The following is a 23,801-nucleotide window of genomic DNA, read 5'->3' as shown; positions in this document are numbered from 1 at the left end:
ATTTGCCACATTGAAAGATTTAATAGTGAATCTGTCTTTACATTTTTATTATTTGACTTTGTAACTATAACAAGACACATTCTTTCAACAATGTCAGGTCACATTGATGTTTTACATAAAAAATTGTATTTTTAATGTTTTTATTGTTTTTACTAGGAAATTAGTATTTTTAATTGAAAAAAGTAATATTTCAAACATTTCAAAGAACAAAAGTAATTAAAAAATCTTTACATTTAAAGAATATTACAAATATTTGAACAATAATAGGTTGTGTAATAGGTTTTATTGAGGCCTTAACCGTTTTTCGGTGTTTCCAAATTTTGTCATTGAAAAACTTTTGCCGACATATGTTTCGACTAGAATTCAAGTCTTTTTCAAAGCATACTCATGCGGAAAAAGAAAAACCGCTGAATGTTATAGGTGACATGAGACTTGTGAGTATTACCTTCATTCTTTATAAAAATTGAAAAAGTTGAATCAGTTTAAAATTTTCGTGAAATTTATCAAGAAAAAAAAAATTTAGATAATAGAAAAAATAACAGGTGATTATCGTTTAAAAAGTTAAGGACGTATTACTGTTTTGTTTTATGAAGTATGAATAAGTCGTATGGGTTTGAAACTTATAACGATATTAAGTTATTTTATTCAATTAATTTAATTAATAAAACTTACCTTACAATTTGAACAATTTTAGGTTAAGTGAGAGGCCGTGGCTACGTGTACCCAAATATCGGTACAAATAAGCAGATTTTTAAATAAAAATGCAATTGCTTGTTTGTCGTACAAAAATATTTTATTTTAATTGTGAAGTTAGAATATCAATTTTCATCAATTATAAAACATATTGTTCTTGCTTTTTCTATTATTTTAGATAATGGGTACGATGAAATACAAACATTTTCTATTAATATTAATTTTATATTTTAATTTCAAAATAGCGTGAGACAAAAAGTATCGCTCGCATTTTTTTTCGTGCCATTTATGATTTCTCATAAAAGTGTTGCGTTGATTAGTTTTTGTTCATTTTGCTGGTATTTTCAACAATAATAAATAAACGATTTCCTATTTTTTAAATATCCTTTTTCGAAGAAAAATTTAACCATTTCCCTAACAATAATCTACTAAACAACTTTAATCCTAGTATTAACTGAAAGTCTTCCTTCATTAAAACGGCCAGCCTGTTGAAATGAAAAACCAAAGGTAAAAGGAGATACTTAGAAGAAATGTAAGTAAAATCAAATAAATCAGGATTAAATGACTATCACGTGAGACTTGAATCTTGGATTGTTTGTCTGGGTCGATCCGGGAATGAGAGCTGGGGGCAGGATTGGAAAAACGCGCCTTAATCCACCGCGAGTTTCTCGAACTGTTACCCTAACTGTAATCCGCGGTTAGAAGTAACGTTACCTTCATTATGGCGTTAATGAATAAATGCAACACCCAACCGCGTCGTTCGTATCGCGGGGGAATAAAATTTAGCACGCGCTCTATGATTATAAAAAAATGACCAACGTAATGAGGCAGACCTCCACACGACAATTATTTTCTTTTTAAACTTATAGGTAAGAACTAGCCGAGACATTTTTCCACTTTGATTCACAGAACAGTTAATTACATCAAATTTTCTACATCATTTGCCTTCCGACATTTTAATGGGACAATTTTCTCATCGCGTATGATTATGTATATGACTAAATGAATCAGTTTAATATTTAATGAGAAGTGGTTTTCTGGCATTAAATATAATTTTCATAGAATGCAACTTTCTTGCATATTAAACATTTCTGGGAATAATATAATCGATTTGAGAATGTGGTTGAGGAATAAAATTCCATTTTATAGACTATTTATTACTTATTAGATTCCACATTCCTGAGAAATTATCTGCAATTTTTAAGTTCACTTCACTTCTGTCGGAAAGCTTAATGTTTTTCCATGATTTAGGGCTGACACACTGTCATTTAAGTCACCTTTGGTCACTTTTTTCTGTAAGTGACTTTTTAGTCGCAGTTTTCAGAAAAAGTCACAATAGTCACTGTTTTCAGAATATATATAGTGAACATTGACAAACGATAGATTAGGCTGTAGAGGTGAGCACATGTCGAAAATTCTTGTTTTTGTGTTTTTTTATTTTTTATTTTAACCTCACTGTTTCTTAGATTTTCACATCAAATCATGCCTAAACTTTTTAAAATGGTTGATCAGTCAACTGTAATGTTTCATTAAAAACGGTTTACAATTATCCCGGAAATCCACAAAAGGTCCAAAATACATGACCAAAAATCAATTGAAAAAATAATTAATAAATAAACTAAATAATTATTTATCAATCTGAAATGCTATTTTGGTTTCTTTTTTATTGTTATTATTGTTACCAATTATATTTTCCACTGCATTTATCTTTTGTTATTTTTAGACATAATTCTGAATTGCTTGTTCCATGGAAAAAAATTGTTTGATCGATCATTCACTCAAAGGGCTTAAGAAGAATCGATTCTGTTCCATGTGATGTTATATGCTATAGACATGAACTACACGGAGAAAAAGATATCGCACAATGATATCGCAAAACCTCTATATTGCAAGAAAGCGCAATATGATAACGTACAATCAGGTCCCGGAGCTTTGTACGATATTATAATGCACTATTATCACAGACAAAAATGAAGTAAAATTTTGTTGCTGTCGTCTGCTACGGTGTCCTTAGCAGCAATGGGAAAAAGGCAGATGAGTCAGTTCGAGCTATAAATTGGGACTCTAGATTTAAAACAATCACAGAGAAAATTAAAAATTTGCTGCAGGTAAGAACTGCAACTGTTAATGATTGAACATATTTCGGCGAAAGTTTCATTGAGGCTAGGAAAATAATTCTGAACTCGTCGACTGCGTCCCGCTAAAGTGAGCAACTTTCAGTAAAACATGTAGAGTCTATGACAGAAAACACAAAAAAATATGTACTTACTGATATATTTCCTCCGAAATAAATCACATTATTGTAGACGAATTAAAACTTACTTTATACAATTGAGCAAAAGTGCAAAATGTAACTGACGGATGGGAATCCCCATTTCTTACGTTATAGATTGTACAATTATGCGGTATATAGTGTAAAAACTTGAAATGTACGATATCACGATTTTGCGCTATTATAATGCGATAATTACGATATATAGCGTAGGAATTACGATATATATTGTAATTTGTGCGATACAGTTTTCTGAGTGTACAGGTCCCTATACAATAATCACTTAAGCTCTCAAATTAGTATAGAAAAAAAATTATTGCTTTTTTAATATTTCAATATCTGTACATTTATTAGTTTCTCATTACAATTTCATAAATAAAGATGCTATGAAATGTATGGGCAGCGCATTTTTGTTAGAAAATGTTTAATTTCTCCAATTAACAATAATGAACAACATTTTATGATAATTTTTTATTGAGAGTATTAAAAAAATTTTGAAAATGTAGCTGCTAGAAAAATGGTGGCCAGAAATTTTTTTGTATACAAATATTTTTTTCTAAATAGCTTTATGCATAATGTTTGCAGAAAATAGAATAAAATCAGAAAGCTAGAAGAAAACTGCAGTTATTCTCTCTATACGTGCGAATGGATTTAAATAACCAATGTTATAAATCAAAATAATATTTGCTCTAGATCCGAAACTCTCTCTGGTTAATAGCATCCTTAAACATCCTTATTCTAGAAGAGATCATCTACTTTCGATTTTTTGTTTTTATTTGTTTCAAATGTTTGCTACTAAATTCAGATCAAGGAATAGGAGAGATTTATTACAAATTGATAGTCGTTTCCATTATAGGTAATGTTTTATTTAAGGCCATGTACCACCTACCAGATCTCTAACTTACCGATATTCCTTTCCCAATATTTTTAAATTGGTTTCAGTTCACTTGATTATTTTTTATGAACCTTAAATTTTTATGAATTTCATCGAATTTCTCTCGTTTCGCCTAAATGTCTCTAAATTTACTAGAATTTCATTTAACTCGTAGTTTTTTTTACATTTTATTTCATTCGATGGAATATTTATTATTTTTTAAACTTTTGTTTCATTATATTCTTCAAAATTCTTACGAATTGCATCAAAGTTTACTGAAATCAGTGGGATTTTTCATTTTTTTTTCAATTCATTTGAGTTTATTTCAATTTTTCCTACATTTTTATTAATTTATTCTGAATTATTTTATTTTTTTGAATTCTTGCGAATTACCTTGAATTCTTATAAATTCACTAAAATCAGTGGAATATTTGAGAATTTAAACATTTCTTTCCAATTGACTGAATTTTTTTAATTCACCTTGATTTTTGATGAATTTGATCGAATTCTTCTCATTTACCTTAATTGGCTCTGAATTCACTCAAAATATATGTAATTCTTTGTTTGTTATTTTGTCTTTTCAGTTTATTATTAATTTATTTTACTCAATTGAATGGAAATAAAAAAAAATTAAGTAAAAAAAATTATATTCTCTCAAATTCTTATGAATTGCATAAAATTTTATTGAATTCCCTTGAAGTCTACTAAATTCACTATAGTTTTACTGAAAATAGTAGAAATTATAACAAATTATGATTTTAAAAAATGTTAGCTTTTTTTGTTATTCGTCCTGAAATCTTTTCAAAAAATGTATCTTGAATTCCTTAAAATTCACTTGGATTTCTGATCAATTTCATCGAGAATTTTATGGAATTCTTTTGAATTCAATAAATCACATTATTAAAGCACATTTGTCATTTTTAGTAAATTTTTGCAACTTTTTGGGTTAAAAATAAGTCACGTTTGGTGTTTTTTTTCCTGGATGGAGAAGTAGAGAAAGTCCCTAACACTAACCGACTTTAACCGGACCTTAGTCGACTTTACCCCATACTTTAGATAACACAACAATATATATATATATATATATATATATATATGTGTGTGTGTGTAAAACGTATGCAAGTCCATTATCAAAAGAAATTTTAGATTCACAGAAAGAAAGGAGCTCTCCTGAGAAAAAGAACTTCTTTTTATTTAATTCTATCTTCTCCATTGAAACAAATAATTTGATAAATTTTGCATCTTTCATGTATTTGTAACTATTAACTTTTTACTGATAATTTTGTAGAAAGTTAAAAGGCTCTGTTATTTATTTTTGAAGAATTGTGTCGCATACCTCGCATTTTACTCTCTGGGGCTAAAATATCAGTGAAATCTCCCTGGGGTAATCTGAAGTAATTTAAAACTGACGGAGGAAAGTTTGCGGCTATATGAGAACGATGACAATGTTGAATGATTTTATTTTGCTACCGGGTCAATGGCTGTCCAAGTGTCCATTCTAGTTTCACGATTTGTCAGGCTTTATGATTTTATGGCGACTACTCGATTTATGCTCTGATTCCAGTACTTGGATACGGATAATTGGAAACGAGGGCGATCCTCACGTACCATTCCGGGATTGTATGCCTTACACTTACTCTTACAGGATCGATAAACGGATCCAAAGGCAAGAAGGTTCTTTTGCACACGAAAAATGTATTAATAAAACAAAAAGAAATAACTTCTATAACAAAATGAAGAAGAAACGCTCGGTATAATATCGGTTTCCAATAATAGAAATAAAAACAGAATATATCTGCGCTCGTGAATCAGTTATAATATTTTGAATATAATTTAGTAAAACTGAATGAAAAACAACGTACATAATTTTTTTCATTTTATTACGTTTTATTATATTGGGTCACGTATAGGTATCGAGGTCATCACTATTTTAAATAACTTTCCTCGTTATTTTTTGAGAAAAACTAATATATTACACTGAATAGTATCATTGAAATTTCCGTAAATGTAACCAAAAACCAAAATTACCTGAAGTACCTCTTTCGTATTCTTTTGTTTTGAAATTCTGATATCACAAGAGATATAGTTGTCATCGAATTTTAATAACTGATTCGTTATAAAAATTTAACACAAGTACAGGGTTTATAAAAAAAACGGCATTGTCCTGAATCAAAGTAACAACACAAACCTTAAAGAATTTTTTTGTTGCCATTTCCCATTCTCTCTCCATTTTTACATAATTTTGCCGGGCATTCAAATTTTAATATCAAGATTTAAGCCTTCAAAGCTAAACAAATTTAAAAGTATTAAGAACAAGAATTGAAAAGTAAATGAAAGTGGAAAAATTAAATGGCGTAATTCTATATATGTATAACCAATTTTAAATTGAAGGCATTCTAAGTCGAATCATTTTGATTTCAAAGCCTTCAATATAAATAAGTAATTTCAAATAAAAATATTCATGCCTAAAACTGAAATAAACAATTTGTGCAATAATTTTGAAATAAAAGCCTTTATTAAACTTGATATAATTAAAGGCGTTAATTTTTGAACATTAAACAGAAAATAGGGTAACTTTCCTCAAAAATAAGATAAATTCTTTTAAATAAAAGTAATGTACACCAAACTCTCATTTTCAGTCCAGTGTCGGGGGTTGCATTCAAATAGCCGTGGACTGATTTCGGGGGGATCGAAGCGTAAACAGTGAGGGCCGCCTGACTCGTTTTCAATTGAAATATATATAATGTCGCAACCGTTTTCGCCCTGCTTCCCGGAGAAACTACGGGAGCCAGCAGTTCTAGGAAGGCTGAAAACGGGGTGACTGAAAGCCAGAGCTTTCAGTTCAAGCTTAAACATCACATTTTTTTGGTACACTTTTGACTTAAAAAGACAAAAGAAACTGTTTAATTAAGAAAAAAAAACTTTCAGCAAAAAATAGGTGGATTTTCTTATAGGGTTATGATTACTTCAGTTCGCACTTTAGCGAAAAAATGAGAAAAGGGTTCAGTTTCTTGAAAAGAGGAGAAAAAACGAGGAAATCTTTAAAGAATGTTTGTTATTTTAAGGGATTCAAATTGCGCATCAGTGAGAACTTGTTCCATATTTGCATTTTTTGGAAACATTCATAAGCTATTTTTGATAAAAGAAAAAAAGGATTTAAATTAAGAAAATCGGCTTTGTTTACGAGAAAGAGTTATTAATTTTACGCAAAAAAAAAAGATTATAGTCTCAAAAGAAAAAAATGGTCCTAAATCTATAGCTTCAAGTCTAAAAAGGGCTTCATATAAGGTGTAACAAAAACTATATTTTTATTTCTATGTAATCAATAAATCTAAATAAATAATTTTTGAGAGAATTTAGTTCAGCGAGGAGAAAATTTTCGAGAAATTGAATCGATCTCGAAACTCTGTCAAAACAAAAAAATCAGAGCTAGAGGGCATGCTACTTACCTGGTAGCAGTAGAGCAATAACACTTCGAATTTTATACTCCATCACCTCGAAGAGAGATGTGAGAAAAAGAATCGTAACCTATGGAGAGGAGTCGCTTAATTTGGAGACAATAATAAAAACCAAAAGAGGATATCTGTCCGAACTAGTTCCTAATGGCAAAATGACGCAAGATCGTCTTAAAATTCAAGGAAATGAGTATTATACCCTCATAAGTGACTTAACGATCGTATTGCGGCAATGACCCTCACATGACAATGTTATTTCACCCCAAGTTTTATATCGGCTCCTCCTTCCTTCCTTCCTCAGCATTGTGCTCGTACCTCCAACATTAAATGTCTAGACATATAATCAGAGAGAAAAGTAGAATTATATCGAGACCGAAAGAAAAAGATGAAGAAAAAACAAAAAAGAAGACCAGCATTGCTCGAGAATTGTTTTCCGTTATTCACTAATCATATCCTATCCCATGAAAAGTAACAAAAATACAAAAGAATTGGTAATCTAGATCCCTATACTTGTAGTTTTTGTTTTAGTCAGATTTTCTTCTGAAATTGTTAAGAAAAAAATTTTTTTTAAATGAGAATTTGTTTATTGTTGTGTTATCTAAAGTATAGAGTAAAGTCGACTAAGGTCCAGGTTAAAGTCGGTAAGTGTTAGGGACTTTCTCTACTTCTTCATCCAGGAAATAAAACACCAAAAGTGACTTATTTTTAACCCAAAAAGTTGCAAAAATTTACTAAAAATGACAAATGTGCTTTAATAATGTGATTTATTGAATTCAAAAGAATTCCATAAAATTCTCGATGAAATTGATCAGAAATCCAAGTGAATTTTAACGAATTCAAGATACATTTTTTGAAAAGATTTCAAGAGAAATAACAAAAAAAGCTAACATATTTTTAAACCATAATTTATTATAATTTCCACTAATTTCAGTAAAACTGTAGTGAATTTAGTAGACTTCAAGGGATATTTTTTTTAATATTAGTGTTAGCGTATCACATACTTGCGGCGCAATATAGAAGTTGAACATTTTCTTGTATTCAGAACTATGTACATAATTATGATTGTCTGCAGTTTATAGCCTTTTTATCGACAGAAATTACGTATTCGCATTTTTATAACTTAGGATATTGTTCTTTCATTTGCATTCCTAGAAATATGTGCAATTTATTCTGCACTAGATACTTTTTGCGCAATAGATCATTCCTTTGTTTCATTGAGTCCAATATTTTATAAAACAATTTTCTTGTGTGTTAAATCAACTTTTGATGTCAATATTTGTATTACACTGATCTTTATGATTATTTGTGCGATTTTTCAAAAATAAAGAATGTGAGGAAATATTTGTGGGAGATATATCTGCACTTTCTAATTTATCTTGTAGGATTTAAGATGATGAAAAATTAAAAAGTGTACTACATAATCAGCAGAATTGAAAAACGCTCATTTTGCATTTGTCAAAGTGTATTTTTATCAGTTAATGGTAGAAAAAATGGACCAAATGCATAGGACTAAATATTTTTTCGCACGTAATTTCGTAAAAAATAATTTTTTTCACTATAAGTATACTTGGAAATTAGTTTCAATTTTTCAAGAACTGTGTAATAAAATAATATAATTATTATTATTTATTACGAGGATATTGCAAAAATAAAGTTTAGTCTCATGCATTTGGTATACCGTTGTGCATGATACATCTTTCTTCTTCAGCTAAAATTATTGTTGATTTTACGATGAACTCTTCCTGCAAAGTCCATAACACTCAAATTTCTAAGTCAAACAACAAGTGGCTTCCAACCCTACCTCTCTCCTTTTCAAACAAGATGTTATCCACATAAAGTCTTTTCTTGAAACTTTCGGCAAACAATTCGTGTTTGGAGAGACAGAATTATAATTCGATTAGTCTATTATCAGGGTTGTTAGTCTATTATCAAGGTTCTTAGAGCAACCTGGAAAACCAGGAAAAGATATGGATTTAAAGCGGAGTGAATAAATATTTTTTTTTTTACATTCTCATCCAAATGAGAAGGTAAGTCTTATGTAAAATTTGACTTCATGCGCTTTCATTAAATCTCCACGTTTCGAGGCTCCCTGAGTCAGAAAAAAAACTTTTTTTACGAAGGTGTCTGCCTAGAGTATTTTTGTTTTTATCCATCGAAAAAGGTTTTCAAAAATATAAAAATTACATTTTCGAAAAAAAAAACTTAACGAGTTACGAAAAAAAAGTTTAGAAGCAAAATTGCTCATCACAAAAGATCTCCAAATTTAATTCGGACCATTTTTGTTGTTATTGTAAGAAGTATAATTGTTGCTTTAATCGTGATTACGCTTTTTGAAAAATAAAAATTCCATTTTTCTAGTTTTAAGAATACCTACAAAATCGTTCTGAATCTTCTTCTAACAGAAGTCACGGTCTTCTAAAAAATTTTAATATTTGGTTAAAAATGCGTTTCGTTTGACCGAAAATTTAACTGGTAAGTTATAAATGCAAGTTTTTGATTGAAAATTAATTATTAGTTGTTGAAAATTCCACTATTTGGTTGGAAATGCAACTGTTTCTGGTTAAAGTTTAATCTTTTTTTTTAATTTATCTTTGTAGGTTGAAATTTCAACCGTATGGTTAAAAATTCAACTAATTTGTTGAAAATTTGTCTCTTTTAAATAAAAGTTCAACTGGTTAGATGTAAATGCAAGTGTTTGGATTGAAATTAATTTTTTGTTGTTGAAAATTCCACTATTTGGTTGAAAATTGATATTTCTTGGCCTAAAATGATATTTTTGGTTTTAAATGATCATGTTTTTGAAACTTACTTTTCCGATTGATAATTCAACTAGCTTCTAAAAAATTCGTTTTTTTTTTTGGTTTGAAAATTATTGGTAGAAAATGCAACTGTTTTTTGTTGAATTTTAAAGTATTTTGTTTAAAAAATTGATAATTTTTTTTTAAATTTCACCTTTTTAGTTGGAACTTTGATCTGTTTAGTTCAAAGTTAAATCATTTGGCTGAAAATTCATCTCTTTTGCTTGTTAAAGATTAAACCGTTTGGCTAAAGTTCGTCTTTTGCTTAAAATATATTTTTTTCACTTTGTTTCTAAATACTTCTCTCAAAACATCAAAGGTGCTTGTCTCTAATATATAAACGGATATAAATGAATGAGAACATTTAAATATGAAAAAAATAAAATGGAAGAAAGTGAGATATGGATTTCTATGATAGACATGAGGAGCTTCAAGTGTTATTTGAATAAATGCCCTGAACCGATATTATAATTACGTTGCGATGTAGCCTGTCTCTCATCGAGGCACTTCTCTGCTTTTCTTATTCCTTGACTTTGCATATTGGATAGAAATAACTGGAAAAAAGGGACACTTGCCTCGATGCGCTAATTAATCTAGTCACGCTACAATGTTATAAAAGATAGCGAACTCTCTGGCCTACGGGTCTTGGACGTGACCGGCTGGCACGAAGTCCGCGATACTTGCTCGGTATTTTCATACGTGTCGCTACTGTCGCTTGATAAGGGATGCCATTAAACGATATATCTAGGATGTCGTGAAAAGAACATTTTACATGGCTCTCCGATGCTGTCAGTCCCTTGACTTGTTCTTAGTCGTCTGTTGAACCGATTGGCGATTGAAAGTTGGTACTAGGACGCGAACCTCGTCGCAGGTAGGCAACTAGCTTTCTAAAACAATCAATTATTCATTAGAACCAATCGAGACCCTCTTTGATTTTCATTGTTAATACCGTAAATTTCATATTATTATTCAAATCAAACTTGAAGGGGAAACAACTCTGGTAATCCGCTGGACCGCTCGGTTATTCAAACTGTTAATCCAGCGCAATGCGAAATAATTCACTTGTAATCTGGAATTAATCCACTTGTAATATGGAAATAATGCACTTGTAATCAGGGATAATCCAATTGTAATCTGCAATAATCCACCTGTAATCTGGAATAATCCAGTTGTAATCCGGTTTAGTCCACTTGCAAACCGAATTAATGTACTTGTAATACGACATAATCCACTTTTAATCTGAAATAATTCAAGTAACTCGGAGTAATCTCAGTATCCAAAGTAATCCAATTGTAATCAGGTGTAATTTTAGTAATTTTGAGTAGTACCTGTATTCCCGAGCAATCCGATTTTAATTTAAAGCAATCCACTTTTAAGCTGGAGTAATACACTTGACATCTAGAGTAATGAAGTTCTAATGAGGAGTAATCCACTTTTAATATGGCCTAATCCAGATCATTCGCGGTAGTTCAAGTAATACATTTGCAATCCTGAATCATCCAAATATAATCTAGGCTAATCCACTTCTTCAAAGTAATTAGGTAATGAAAGTATTTAACTTGTAATCGAGAGTAATCTATAGGTAATTCAGAGTAATTTACATAGGCCATCCTAGTTGTTTTCGTTGAAAATTAATTTTATTGACTGCAAATTGTACTATTCCATGGTGGGTTAAAAATGGATCTTTCCTAGTGAAAAATTGAAGAATTTTTAGTTAAAAGTTTACTATTTTTTTCTAGTTGAAAATTCAAGTACTTAGTTGAGAACTGAACTTCTTAAAATTAATTTTTTTGTTAAAAAATGGTCGATTTTAGTTTAACGGTTTGTTTTGAAAATGCAACTATTTTGTTGAAAATTCGATTTTTTTCGTTGCACATTTTTTTAAAGAAAACTTAAAAACTCCACTTTTTATTGTACATTTTTCGTTTCTAGTTGAAAAGTTAATTATTTGGATGAATATTCATGTATTCTGTTAAAAAATTGATATTTTTTTATAGAAAACTCAACTAGTTGGTTAAAAATTGTTATATATTTAAAAAAATGATATTTTTTGCAGAATACTAATATTCTTCGCTGAAAATTTAACTGCTTATTTGAGAAATGTACTGCTTTCTTGAAAATTTATTTTTTGGTTGGAGATACATAATTTTTAAATCTTCTTTTTTTAGTAGATGGAATTGAAAATTCTTCTGTTTTGTTGACAATTTGATTATTTTGTTGACAATTGGTGTCTTTTTTTTGTAATAGAACAATTTTTCTTCAATTGAAAATGTAACTTCCTTTTATGGTTAAAATGTTATCATTTTTAGTTAAAATTTCAACTAAGGGGCTGAAAATTCATTTTTAGTTCACAGTTTAATTTTGATCAATTTTTTGATCAATACACGATCGTGTATGTTCAACTGGGAGTGAGTTGCGTGTCTCAAGCTGTTGGAGTCATATAGCTGACGTCATTGGAGCGGTATTTTGAGTTCATTAAGGACTTAAATTTCGTTCCCAATGGGCTTACTTAATTATTTTTAAAGGAATGACATGGAAAGGAAAACGTTAAATATATTATATAAGAGATCGCAGAATTTAACAGTATAAACGTAAAAACAATTATTATTATTATTATAAAAAACATTTCTGTGTTGAAATGTTGTCACAGGCTTGTACTGCCCAACATGTTGAAGGCATTTCTGGTTAGAGTTGAATTTTTAATTGATCATTTTTGCACGGGGCTGTCCCGGCATATATCATCAGTCACGGGCGCATTTTTATAATGCAATCAAGTGATCTGATGAGAGCAGTCTGCCCAGACATATTGGACAAAGTCTGGTTTTTATCCCATCATTGACGGACTGGGTTGCAGTCAAGTGCACGATGGGGGGGGCCTACAGCTTAAGGTGGGTTCCGAACCACCAGAACCTCGGTAAAGGTACATTGAAAATTTTCTAGAGGTACCGGCTCAGGGATCGAATCCCGGACCTCTTAGGTGAAGTCCGAGTGTCTAACCAACTGAGTCACCGAGGCTTTTTATTATTATTATTATTATATTATTAATTAATAATTATTATTATTATATTATAAAGAAGTAATTAATCAAACATAAATCAAATCAGAAAAAATCTATAAAATAAAACAATGGACGATTAAACAGAAAAGTTGGTTAAATGTCTCTTTTGCAAGACTGTTGAGTAGAAGCGATAGTAGCGAGATACATTAGGGCACTTGAGACATCCATAGTAGGTTCGCTGATGTTATTATTATTATTATTATCACACCATTAAGCCATTTCCCTTTCGGGGTAGGCGTGACTCACTCGGTAGGGGAAAGGAGTAGTGTGTGGAAGGGACAGAGATTTTTCAGATTGATCCAGAATTCTCGTGCTATTTAAGTAAATAACACGTTCGTTCCTCAACACTGCTCCGACCCAGGTTGCTGATCAATCTCTTTAGCAATCACCCCAAGTGAAGAACCTCACGAAGTCGTTATGTAAGGTTCCCCACTTGGGTCCATTTGTAGCCAAGATCTTTGTTTCAGGCGTCATTAACTCTACTGACACTATTTTTATTAACTATTTGCCGGCATACTTTCCTGTCCTGGCATACTTCTCTAGCTTCTTGTATGTCCATGCATTTTTTCATGCAGGCTCTCGTGTTTCTGTGACTTCTTATGTCTCTTCTAACTAGGGTCTCATTCACACATTCTAACCGTTCTTTCCGCGGTCTACTCCTGGGCACGCTGCCATTTACTTTACCTTGATACACTTGTTTCGTTACGTCGTTCATTTGGCATTCTCTCAACATGCCCGAACCATCTTAACCGATTTCTTTCCCATGTGTCTACTAGCGTCTCTTCTGCACCACTTTCTTTTAGAATTATCTCGTTACTTACTTTGTCCATTAGGGTTTCATCCTGAAAAAATAGTATATATTAGTTTTTATGTTCGAAATATTTAAAAATCAGATCTTAGTGTCACAAATTGTTCTTATATATGTATAATTATATGCTTAAAGAATTTTTAGAATCATCTATTTAATATAGGACTAAGACCAGAATAAAAATTGATTTTTAGGACAGCAGTATAACACTCTACAGCAAAGTTATTAATCACTAAATAATATTATTATTTTTCAAATGTAATATTTGAATTTTTGAAAAACAAGACAGGTTTGCCCTTATTAACTAATTTCTTTATCTGAAATGTTGAGTATTTAATTTTCCCTTGAAGAATTATCTTCGTTGTTTGACAATGTAATTGTTTGGTTAAAATTCTATGTATTCAAGTTTAAACTTAAACTATTTTCTTTGAAATTCATGCATTTTATTGAATTTCAGTATGTGCGGTGCTTGACAATCAATCTTTTTGGTGGAAGCTTCACCTTGTTAGTTCACAAATTAACTATCCCAGCTAAAGTTTCATAATTTCAGATGAAAATACATAGTTTTTTTAGGAAATTCTACTATTAAATGCAAAGAATAATCATACCCGTTACTAATTCGCTACTAATTCGTAAAAAAAGATGTATTTCCAACTGAATTTGTGAAAATGTAACTGCAATAGCTTATTTTTGGAAAAAAAGATGAATCTTTAACCAAGGAGATTGATTTTTTACCACGAACAAAACTCAATTTAAATAAAATACACAAAATTGGAATTAAATATTTGGCCTTTAGTCCTAAAAAGGCTAATTTTCAACCAAACAGTTACAAACATTACAAAAATGCAATACTTCGATTTTCAATATGAAGAAATTAATTTTCTAACCAATACGGACTTTCTTAGCAGTATGCAGTATGTATACAATATGCAACTAAGTTATAAATTTTTTAATCGAATGATTTGGTAACTGCAAGCATTATCTTACACACATAAATAATATAAATAATATAATTTACGAACCTTTTAATGAATTGATGGCGTCCACGTAGACTCCTTTCGACTGCAGGAAATCTACTAATTCGTCAGGAGTTTTCAAAGAATCCTGAGGATAGAAGTTTTTAATCAATTATTGATGCATATTCTACATTTTATAAATAAATAGCCCTACACTTTGCAGACATCTTATGTTCTTTAAAACATCTTTTATACAGGCCGCGTCTGGACTCCGAAAACTCAAAAGCAACAGCTCTTATGATTCCTAAAATGAAATCTCAAAAGTGAATCCTCTTATTTTGGACTTTTACATGACCATAAGTTGAATAATAAGAATTAAAAGCCACTTACCATAAGGAAATCTGATGTACTCATTGATAAACAAAACACTAAAATACTGTCACTTTTCCAAATTAACTGCTTGACGCGTCACCTACTACCACGAAAACTAGAATGAAAATGAAAAAGTACACCAAAACGACGCTGTCCTGTCTGCTACCTGGTATCGCTACCCCCACCCACCATCACTCCGCTTTTATCACACTGCACCGCGCAAGCTGGAGTCACCTCACGCTCCCGTTGGAGTGATTCGCATGATCACTCCTCTTTGGCGTCAAAAAAGGAACTATAGGAGTTGGAGTCAACCGATAATGACTGTAATTGGAAGCGAACATGTAACTTCCATGGAGGGAGTCAAGCTTCTGACTCCAACCAAAAGACATTATCACTCCATTGTAGTTGATATAGCAGTCGCTCCAGAGTTGGAGTTTAATTTTCACTCCAAGAAATTTAGAGAGAAAGTTTTTACTTAAAAGTTCAGGTGCCCCCTGCATAAAAGATTAGTGTAAAACAACCGTGAAACATCTGAACAGTATTCGAAATATGCGATTTCGATATGCAGGTTATTTGTTTAACCTTTACTGAAAACAATTGCTTCGCAGGACAATAAGAAAATGTTCACACGGCTCTGGTATTAGATCATCGGGTTGATAAATGCCCCGAGATATTAGCCACTCTCCTGAAATGGCCCCATAGTAAATTTTACATAACGCGTAAGTCCAGCGAAGACAAACAGAAAATTAAAATTAACTTTATTAAATGAAAGTGAAAGTGCATATTTCTCTTGATATTATCTCCTGAATCAGTTTTACTGTGTAGAAGTAATTTTTCTTTAAGAGATTTTGATGCAATGTTTTCTTTTTTTTTTAAACCACTTACACCTCCGTGATCGTAAAATATGTAATATTATTGATAGAAAGGATAACCGGAGGTGGTGAGTTGATTTTGGAAAAGAAAATTGAGTCTTTGAGTGTATAGTGTGTAATAGAAATCTAGACAAGAAGGCAAGCTTCAATATGTACTTAGGTGGTACCTATAGAATAGGACGTGTATCTTTTGCTGGGTCACCCTTTCTACACTTCCCTATATGTCTATGTATCTATATGAAAGGATCTTTTCTCTTATCTTGTGTTAAGAGTAAAACGAATCTGTCCTTATTAAGGCTTCCTGTTTATCTTTCAGGAGCCAAGCGTAGGATGGACCCGACATTACGAGGAGTCTTACTACACTGAAGAGAAGGATCGAAGAGGAAGGAAAGAAGATGCCTGCCTCGCAAACAACCGCCACTGAGCGGCGAAACGACAGGACGGTAAGATTTTTCTTTCGTTTTTAGATAAATATTATTAAATTATTGTATTGCAATCTCATAAGAAATTTTATAAACACAATATATGAACCATTTTAAAACTACGCCACATTCCCGGGTGGACGAGAGGAGGGGATAACGCAGAACCTCTAGCTCATTTTGAGGAAAAAGTGGACTGAAGTCGTTTTTCCCCAGCACCCTTCAAAATTAGTATAGTTATTAGAAAGACAAGGGTGATTGATTGCTTCCTTGTAGATAATACATTTAATTAAAATACGAATCCAAGCTAGTTTCTGGAATATTCTTGAAACATGGAATGAACACGAACCGCTGGAGCTGTGGAATGATCTCGATGTTGGTAACATATCGGTGACAGGAATCTAGCGTTAGAGCCGGGTCATACTTATCTACTTTGTACTGACACTACAAAATAATTTCCCTTTTTTCTATTAAATAATGCTATTTGCTTATCAAATAAATGAAAATATATATTTCAGATTATTTTTTTGAACGATTTATGTACTAATTTTATTTATAATACAAGGGAAAGCGAAACGGGTCTAAGGCTATCTCCATTTTCATTCGATTTATTATATGCGCACATGTAATTTCATCTATTTTTCCTCACTATGGTTATTAAACTGATCCATGCATCTTATCTTTCTTATATTATTCTGTTGAAAATTCTTTTTTTTTAAATTAATTTTCTTTACTAAAAGTTTAACTTTTCCATTTTTAATTAAGAATTGGTCGCTTTTAGTATAATATTTCACTATTACATCTTTTATTAAGAATTAATTTCTTTCGGTTAAAACTTCAACTAGTTGGTTGGAGCACTACTTCGTTAAAAATTAATTTTATTGTTTGAAAATGTAGCTATTTTGTTGACAATTTATTTTTGTTGTTGTTAATGATCTATTTTTTGAACTGAAAATTTAACTACTCTATCTTTTATTAAAAATTGATCGTTTTTAGTTTTAAATTGAACTATTTGGTTGAATTTTGAGTGGTTTGTTGAAAATTCTTATTTTTCGGTTGAAAACTTAAATAAAATCTTCTTTGCTTGAAAATTAATCTCTTTGGTTTAAAATTAATTTTTTTAACAGGAATTTAACTATTCCAGTTGAAGATTCATAATTTTAGTTAAAAATGTATCTTATTGGTTGAAAGTTTAATTACATTGTTCAAACAAATTTTTCTGAAAGGTTCATCTATTTTGGTAAAAATTCGTTTTTTTTATAAATTTTTTTTAACTGAAAATTTAAACTTTTCTGCCTCATGTTTAAAATTCACATTTTGGGTGAAAGTGCAACTGGTTGAAAATAAACTTTTTTGTTAAAAATTCATATATTCATGGTTGAAAATCCATCTCTTTTGGTAGAATTATGATATTTTTTGTTATAATTGCAACTCTTTGATTAAAATTTATTTTATTTTGGTTAAGAATTTAACTATGAAAGATAGTCTTTTTTAGTAAAATTCAGTTTAGAATACATTTTTTTTGTTTGAAATATGAAAATTTTGCTTTGAATTTCATATTTTTGGTTAATTTTCAGTGCTTCATTTTGATTCTATCAAATATTTATAGTGCTAAATTACAAAATTTCCAATCTTGAAGTTTTTTTATTTTAAAATAACTCTTTCAAAGGATTGCAAATTCAAATAAAGAAATTCACATAGCTAGATACCCTAGTACTTCAAGTAGCTCATAAAATTCACAAAGATTGGAAAGTTTATGTTTTAAACGCTTTACATAATCAATAAACTATGCTGTTTTTATGATAAGCTATTTATAAGCACCGTTTCTCGCTCTTTAAATTCCTATATATTTTTCATGCTAATGTGCACTTGACTTATAAAAATGTCAACGCCACTCAAATCTATGTCTTTTTTATTATACCATTAATTTTGAATAATTAAACAATTTTTATTGTTTATATTTCTAGTAACATTCATTCAATGGAAATATTGATTATTCAAAACCTATTAATGTGAAATAGTTGTTCCAGGACAGCCATAGGTCAGGGGAAACCTGAAAATCAGGGAAGAGCCAGGGAATTTATTGAATTCAGGTCTATACTTATTTCTGAATTTTCTTGAATTTCTTTAAAATATTTAAAAAAATGTTTTAAAGTATTAACAGACGTGAATAATTTGACGGGATTTCAAAGGATTTTTAAGATTTTAGAGTATTATCAAAAAATCCAATGATTCTTCGGGAGCCTTAAAAGATTTCAAGTGATTTTGAAAGATTTCAAAGGATTTGCAATATTTTGGGGTATTTTAAGGTCTGTGTCTACGCTCACCAAAATTCGGGAAGAGTAGAACAAATAATTTCGTTTCGCTTAAGGAAACTTGAAAGGGCGGCTAGGTTCACCGAAATTTGGTGTGCGTAGAACAAATATTTTCGGTGTTCCTAGCCACTTGGCATTTTAAAAGATTCGAACGAATTTTGAATAATTTACAATAATTTAAAGGGATTCCAAAAGCTATTATGCCATTTTTTTAAATTCCAAGTAATTTTTAAATTAATTTCAATAACTTAATGGGATTTCAAAGGATTCAAAATATTTTAGAGGTTTTAAAAGATTTCGAAGGATTTGAACTTTATTGACGGAATTTTCAAAGGTTTTAATTCATTTTTAATTTATTCCAATAGTTTGAAGGGATCTCAAAGGGGAAAAATATCTTAGGGTATTTTAAAAGATTCCAAGGAATTAACAAGTGATTAAAAAAATTTAACGGGATTTTCGAGTATTTTAATAATTTTAAAAGATATCCAAAGGTTTACATGACTTTAATGGATTTGAAAAAATGGTCATGCAGTTGTAAAGAATTTCCTTAGAATTCTGGAAGATATGAAACGATTTTACAGGACACATAATGTTTAAAAATATTTTAAGAGAGTCCAACGGATTTTATAAGACATCCTATGGATTTCGTAGGTTTCGTAGAATTTCGAAGGATTTTATCATATTTGAATGGATGTCAAAGAATTCAAAGATTTGAAGAGATTTTTAAAGAATTTTTGCAATTCATTTAAATTCATTTGGAATTTACTCTGAATTCTCTTTAATTTTTTTAATTCACTTGAATTCTCTCAATTCTACTCAGTGTAATTAATTAAAAATTTCTTTTTAGTTTTTGTTTAATTCATCCTGAATTCTTTTTAACTCACCTTGAACTCTTTAATTCATCGAATTCTTTTCTTTTGAATTTCTTTACATTTTTCGAAGCTCATTTCAAATTACTGAATTAAATTAATTTGTTCATATTTGTAGATTGTTTTCAATTCTGTTGAATTATTTTTTTAAATTCACTATGAATTTGTATGACTAATTGAATTCTGCTCATTCTTAAATTCTTCTAAATTCACTTCATTTTAATTGAAATTAATGGCATATTTTTGGATTTTTGTAAATTCATTCGAATTTTCATGAAATTTAAATAGAATTGTTTGAATTATTTTTAATTCAAAAGGCCATTGTGAAATCATTAGTATTATTAGGTCACTTTTAGTGAAATTCCCTGAGTTTTCCCTGACTAATGTTTGTCAGAGGAATGTCAAGGAATTTTGAAAATGAAGTTTTTCTGCCACCCTGATTAATCAAATACTTTGCAATTGACTCGAATTCATTACCATTAGTCATTTATTACTTATTATCACTTATTACCATTATTACTTATTATTTATTTATTATTATTACTTATTACCATTATTACCATTATCATCACTTATTACCATTAGTCACAGCTAAAAAAGAATTAACATTGTTAGAAATAAATTAAAGGTATAGCCAATTGGTCAATGAACTTAAAAATGGTGAAGGAAAGTAAAAATGGAATATTCGCTCAGGCCGGTTAATTCTTCTCGCTGTCAATCCGAATCGAAGCGACATGAGCATTTTAAAATATTACGTACAAGTCTCCGAAGGCCTAATCCTGACCAACCAAGTTCCGCTTCCGGTTTTGCTATAACCAACCTACACTCGATGATTGGCGCGCCCTGTTCGTTTTCTCTACTCGTCGATCGTCAAACTTGACTCGCGATTTCCCTATCAACAGTGCCAATTCTCGGAATAACCGCGGAAAAAATTTCACTCAATTCCATACCCTTATAAATTACATAAATGCGCAACCAAGTGTACCAAGTGTACCAAGTGTCTCTTGATATCATTGATCTTTCAGTAAACAGCCATTTATGGGCTTTAAATCAATTTATAATGTATGCTTTCCATTCTCTACTACTTTATTCTGATTTTCCTTCTACAACTTCTACTGTTTTCCTTAAATGGATTTGGGACACTAAAGTTTCTTAGCAACATTTGTAACTAACACAGACTTCACACTTTTTTGCTTACCGTCTTTTCCCTTATAAGCGGAGACCGCCAATTGTGAATTTTAGTTTAGGTGCATTTTTTTGTTGAACACGAGCTCATTACCTGACTATTAATTTGCTTATGCATTATTATGATTTTTTTCGCCCTTTTCAAGAAAATCGACTTTGAAATATTCGCCACATTGAAATATTCGCGAAAAACACTTCCGAACGGCCGGTAGCTCAGACAGTTGCGCTTCGTCGTCATAAACGGAATGTTGCGTTTTCGATTCTCGCTGCCTGCACTTTTTTTATTTATTTCATTTTTGTATATTATTTGAAATGTTTATAAGTATAATTTCCTCTATAAGCCACAATTTCAGTTTAAAATCCATCGTATGTAAATTATATTTTTATACATTTCAATAATTAAAAAATAAATAACGAGAATCGTACACGCACCTTCCAGCTACGAAGTCGAAGCGCTAATATGCCCGAGCTATGTATGTGGCCTTTTGGGGATATTTTACAGTCGATTTTCTCCAAAACTGCGAAAAAGTGCATATTACTGCTTTAGCAAATTGATACTGAGTTAATGAGCTTTTCTTAAAATAATTATTCAGAATTCATTTATTTTGGTATACAAATTTTACTATTTGGCTGAAAATTTCGTTAGTTAATTGAACATTCAACTATTTTGTTAAAAACCATCTTTTTGGTCGACAATTCAATTACTTGGTTGAAATTTCGACCACTTTGTTAAAAAATCATTTTTTTGTTTAAGACTTGAAATACTTTATTGAAAATTTAATTTCTTTCTATTTTAAAATGAATTTTTTTATCTAAAAATTGAACTATTTTATTTTTGGCTAAAAATTGATCGTTTTGAGTTTAAAATCCATCTATTAAATTTTTCATTGAGAATTACCATTTTTGGTTGGAAGTCTAACTACTTTGTTTTGATTGAAAATTTTACTATTCCATTTCTGGTTGTTAAATTAGTCATTTTTAGATAAAAATTCAATTATGTGGTTAAAGAATCTCCTTCTTATTAGAAAATTAATCTTCTTGTTCAAAAATTTGGCCAAAATGCAAATTTTTTGGTAAAAAGTAAATTTGAGTTGGTTGCAAATTCAACTATTTTGTTGAAAATTGGTATTTTTTGGTTTAAATGAAATCTGTTTTTATTTTAAATTGAATTCTTTTTAGTAAAAATACCAACTATTAGATTTTTTCGTAAAGAATTCATATTTTTCATTGAAAATTCTACCACTTGGTTGAAAGTTGAACTACTTTATTCAAAATTCATTCTTTTGTTAAAGATTCGTCATTTTTTATTAAAGTTCACCTCTCTAGTTAAAAATTTAATTAATTTGTTAAAAATTCATCCTTTTTTGTTAAAAATAAACTTTTTGAACTTAAAATTTAGCCGTTCCATTTTTCGTTGACAATTCATATTTTGGGATTGAAAAGTAATCTTTTTTGGTAGAAATTTTATCTTTTTTTAGGTAAAAATGCAACTGGTTAAAAACTAATTTTTTTGGTAAAGGTTTCAAAGTATTTTGTAGAAAATTCGTTCTTTTTGTGTTTAATTCAACTGTGTTTTATTTAAAATAAACATAATTTTAGGTTGAAATATCAACTACTACATTTCGTGTTAAAAATGCATCTTTTGTTAATGAAAACTTTACTACTTGGTTGAAAGATAAACCTTTTTGTAATTCACGGAAAATTAAAAACTTATCCTTTTCATTTAAAAATTCAACTATTTGGTTTAAACTGCAACTAATTCGTTGCAAATTCCTTTGTTTTGCTTCAAATTTCAACTATTTGGCTGTAAAATTAGAATAGTTTGCTAAAAACGTATTGTTTGCCTTGAAAATTGAACTACTTTGTTAAAAAAGAATTTTTTTAAATCAAAAATTCAATTGTTTTGTTGAAATGTTCCTCTTTTAGATTAAAAATTGATATGTATTGGTTAAATATTCATATTTTTGAAAAAGAAAATCGTTTTTTGGCTCTAGTATTCAACTATTTGATTAAAAATTCATTATAGAACGAAATGTGGAGAAATTTTTAACACTCTAGTTTCTATTTAAATTTAAATATGGAATATATTTCCCCTTTGAAGCATTTGACCGTCTCTTGAAATACCAGACAGACGTACTTGTCACGCATACGCAAAGGAAAAGGAAAGAGTTGTACGGTCTTCTCCCTTGTATATTAAGTCTATATTGATCTGTGAAATTCCAAGTGAAAATATGTTTCTGATGCAGTCCTTCAAGCTGAAAAGCGATAATATTTTGCTAAGCTTTGATTTTGTTTTGCAAAATTCTCAGATCATTGCCCAGGTGTAGACGCTCAACTTCTCGAGTCCACATAATTTGGAAAAGATACTCGATTCGGAATTATATAATTAAATCAAACTAATTTTGTTAGCTTTTCTTAAAATACTAGAGTTCACTCTATTCTGATTAAGAATTCATCTCCTAGACAAACTCATCGAATTTCAATTAAATATAGTTTTATTTTTTATAGGTATGTAGTTATAAATTATAAATTCAGTATAAATTCGTTATAAATTCGATTTTTTTATTTGTTTTAGGTCACACATGAGCCACCAAAATTAAAAACCACGCTCAAGACTCCACCGAAACAAGCAACAAACCCCCTTCAGTTTGTGAAGGTGGGCCCTTGTTCGCTTTACCGGTCTGCCCAGGAGCAGTTGCAGAAGGTTCAAGAAGTCAAAAAGATAAAGCAAGAGGTGCGAGAAGACCCCGAGGACTGGCAGTCGGTGAGTAAAATAACACTTGGCATTCACAGCAAGCCACGTTATAAATAAATCTTCCGGAAAACAATCCACAACATTCCTACGAACAATAGAG

General features: G+C 30.1%; 1 protein-coding gene across 4 annotated transcripts in view; it reads left to right on the top strand.

The window, feature by feature from the left end:
* Positions 1-23,801, top strand: part of LOC117176113 (golgin subfamily A member 6-like protein 22) — a 251,380-nt gene that overhangs the window by 174,934 nt on the left and 52,645 nt on the right. For 3 of the 4 annotated variants that reach the window (XM_033366169.1, XM_033366168.1, XM_033366166.1), the window contains exons 3-4: positions 16,475-16,601; positions 23,522-23,710. In XM_033366169.1, the coding sequence (XP_033222060.1) occupies positions 16,554-16,601; positions 23,522-23,710 (237 nt within the window). In that variant the 5' untranslated portion in view covers positions 16,475-16,553. Of the gene's footprint in view, positions 1-10,874; positions 10,964-16,474; positions 16,602-23,521; positions 23,711-23,801 lie in introns of those variants that run through there. The other variant, XM_033366167.1, reaches the window with a different exon arrangement.

Source organism: Belonocnema kinseyi, chromosome 7 (genome assembly GCF_010883055.1).
Source record: "Belonocnema kinseyi isolate 2016_QV_RU_SX_M_011 chromosome 7, B_treatae_v1, whole genome shotgun sequence".
Taxonomy (NCBI): domain Eukaryota; kingdom Metazoa; phylum Arthropoda; class Insecta; order Hymenoptera; family Cynipidae; genus Belonocnema; species Belonocnema kinseyi.
This window is presented reverse-complemented; position numbering and strand designations above follow the sequence as displayed.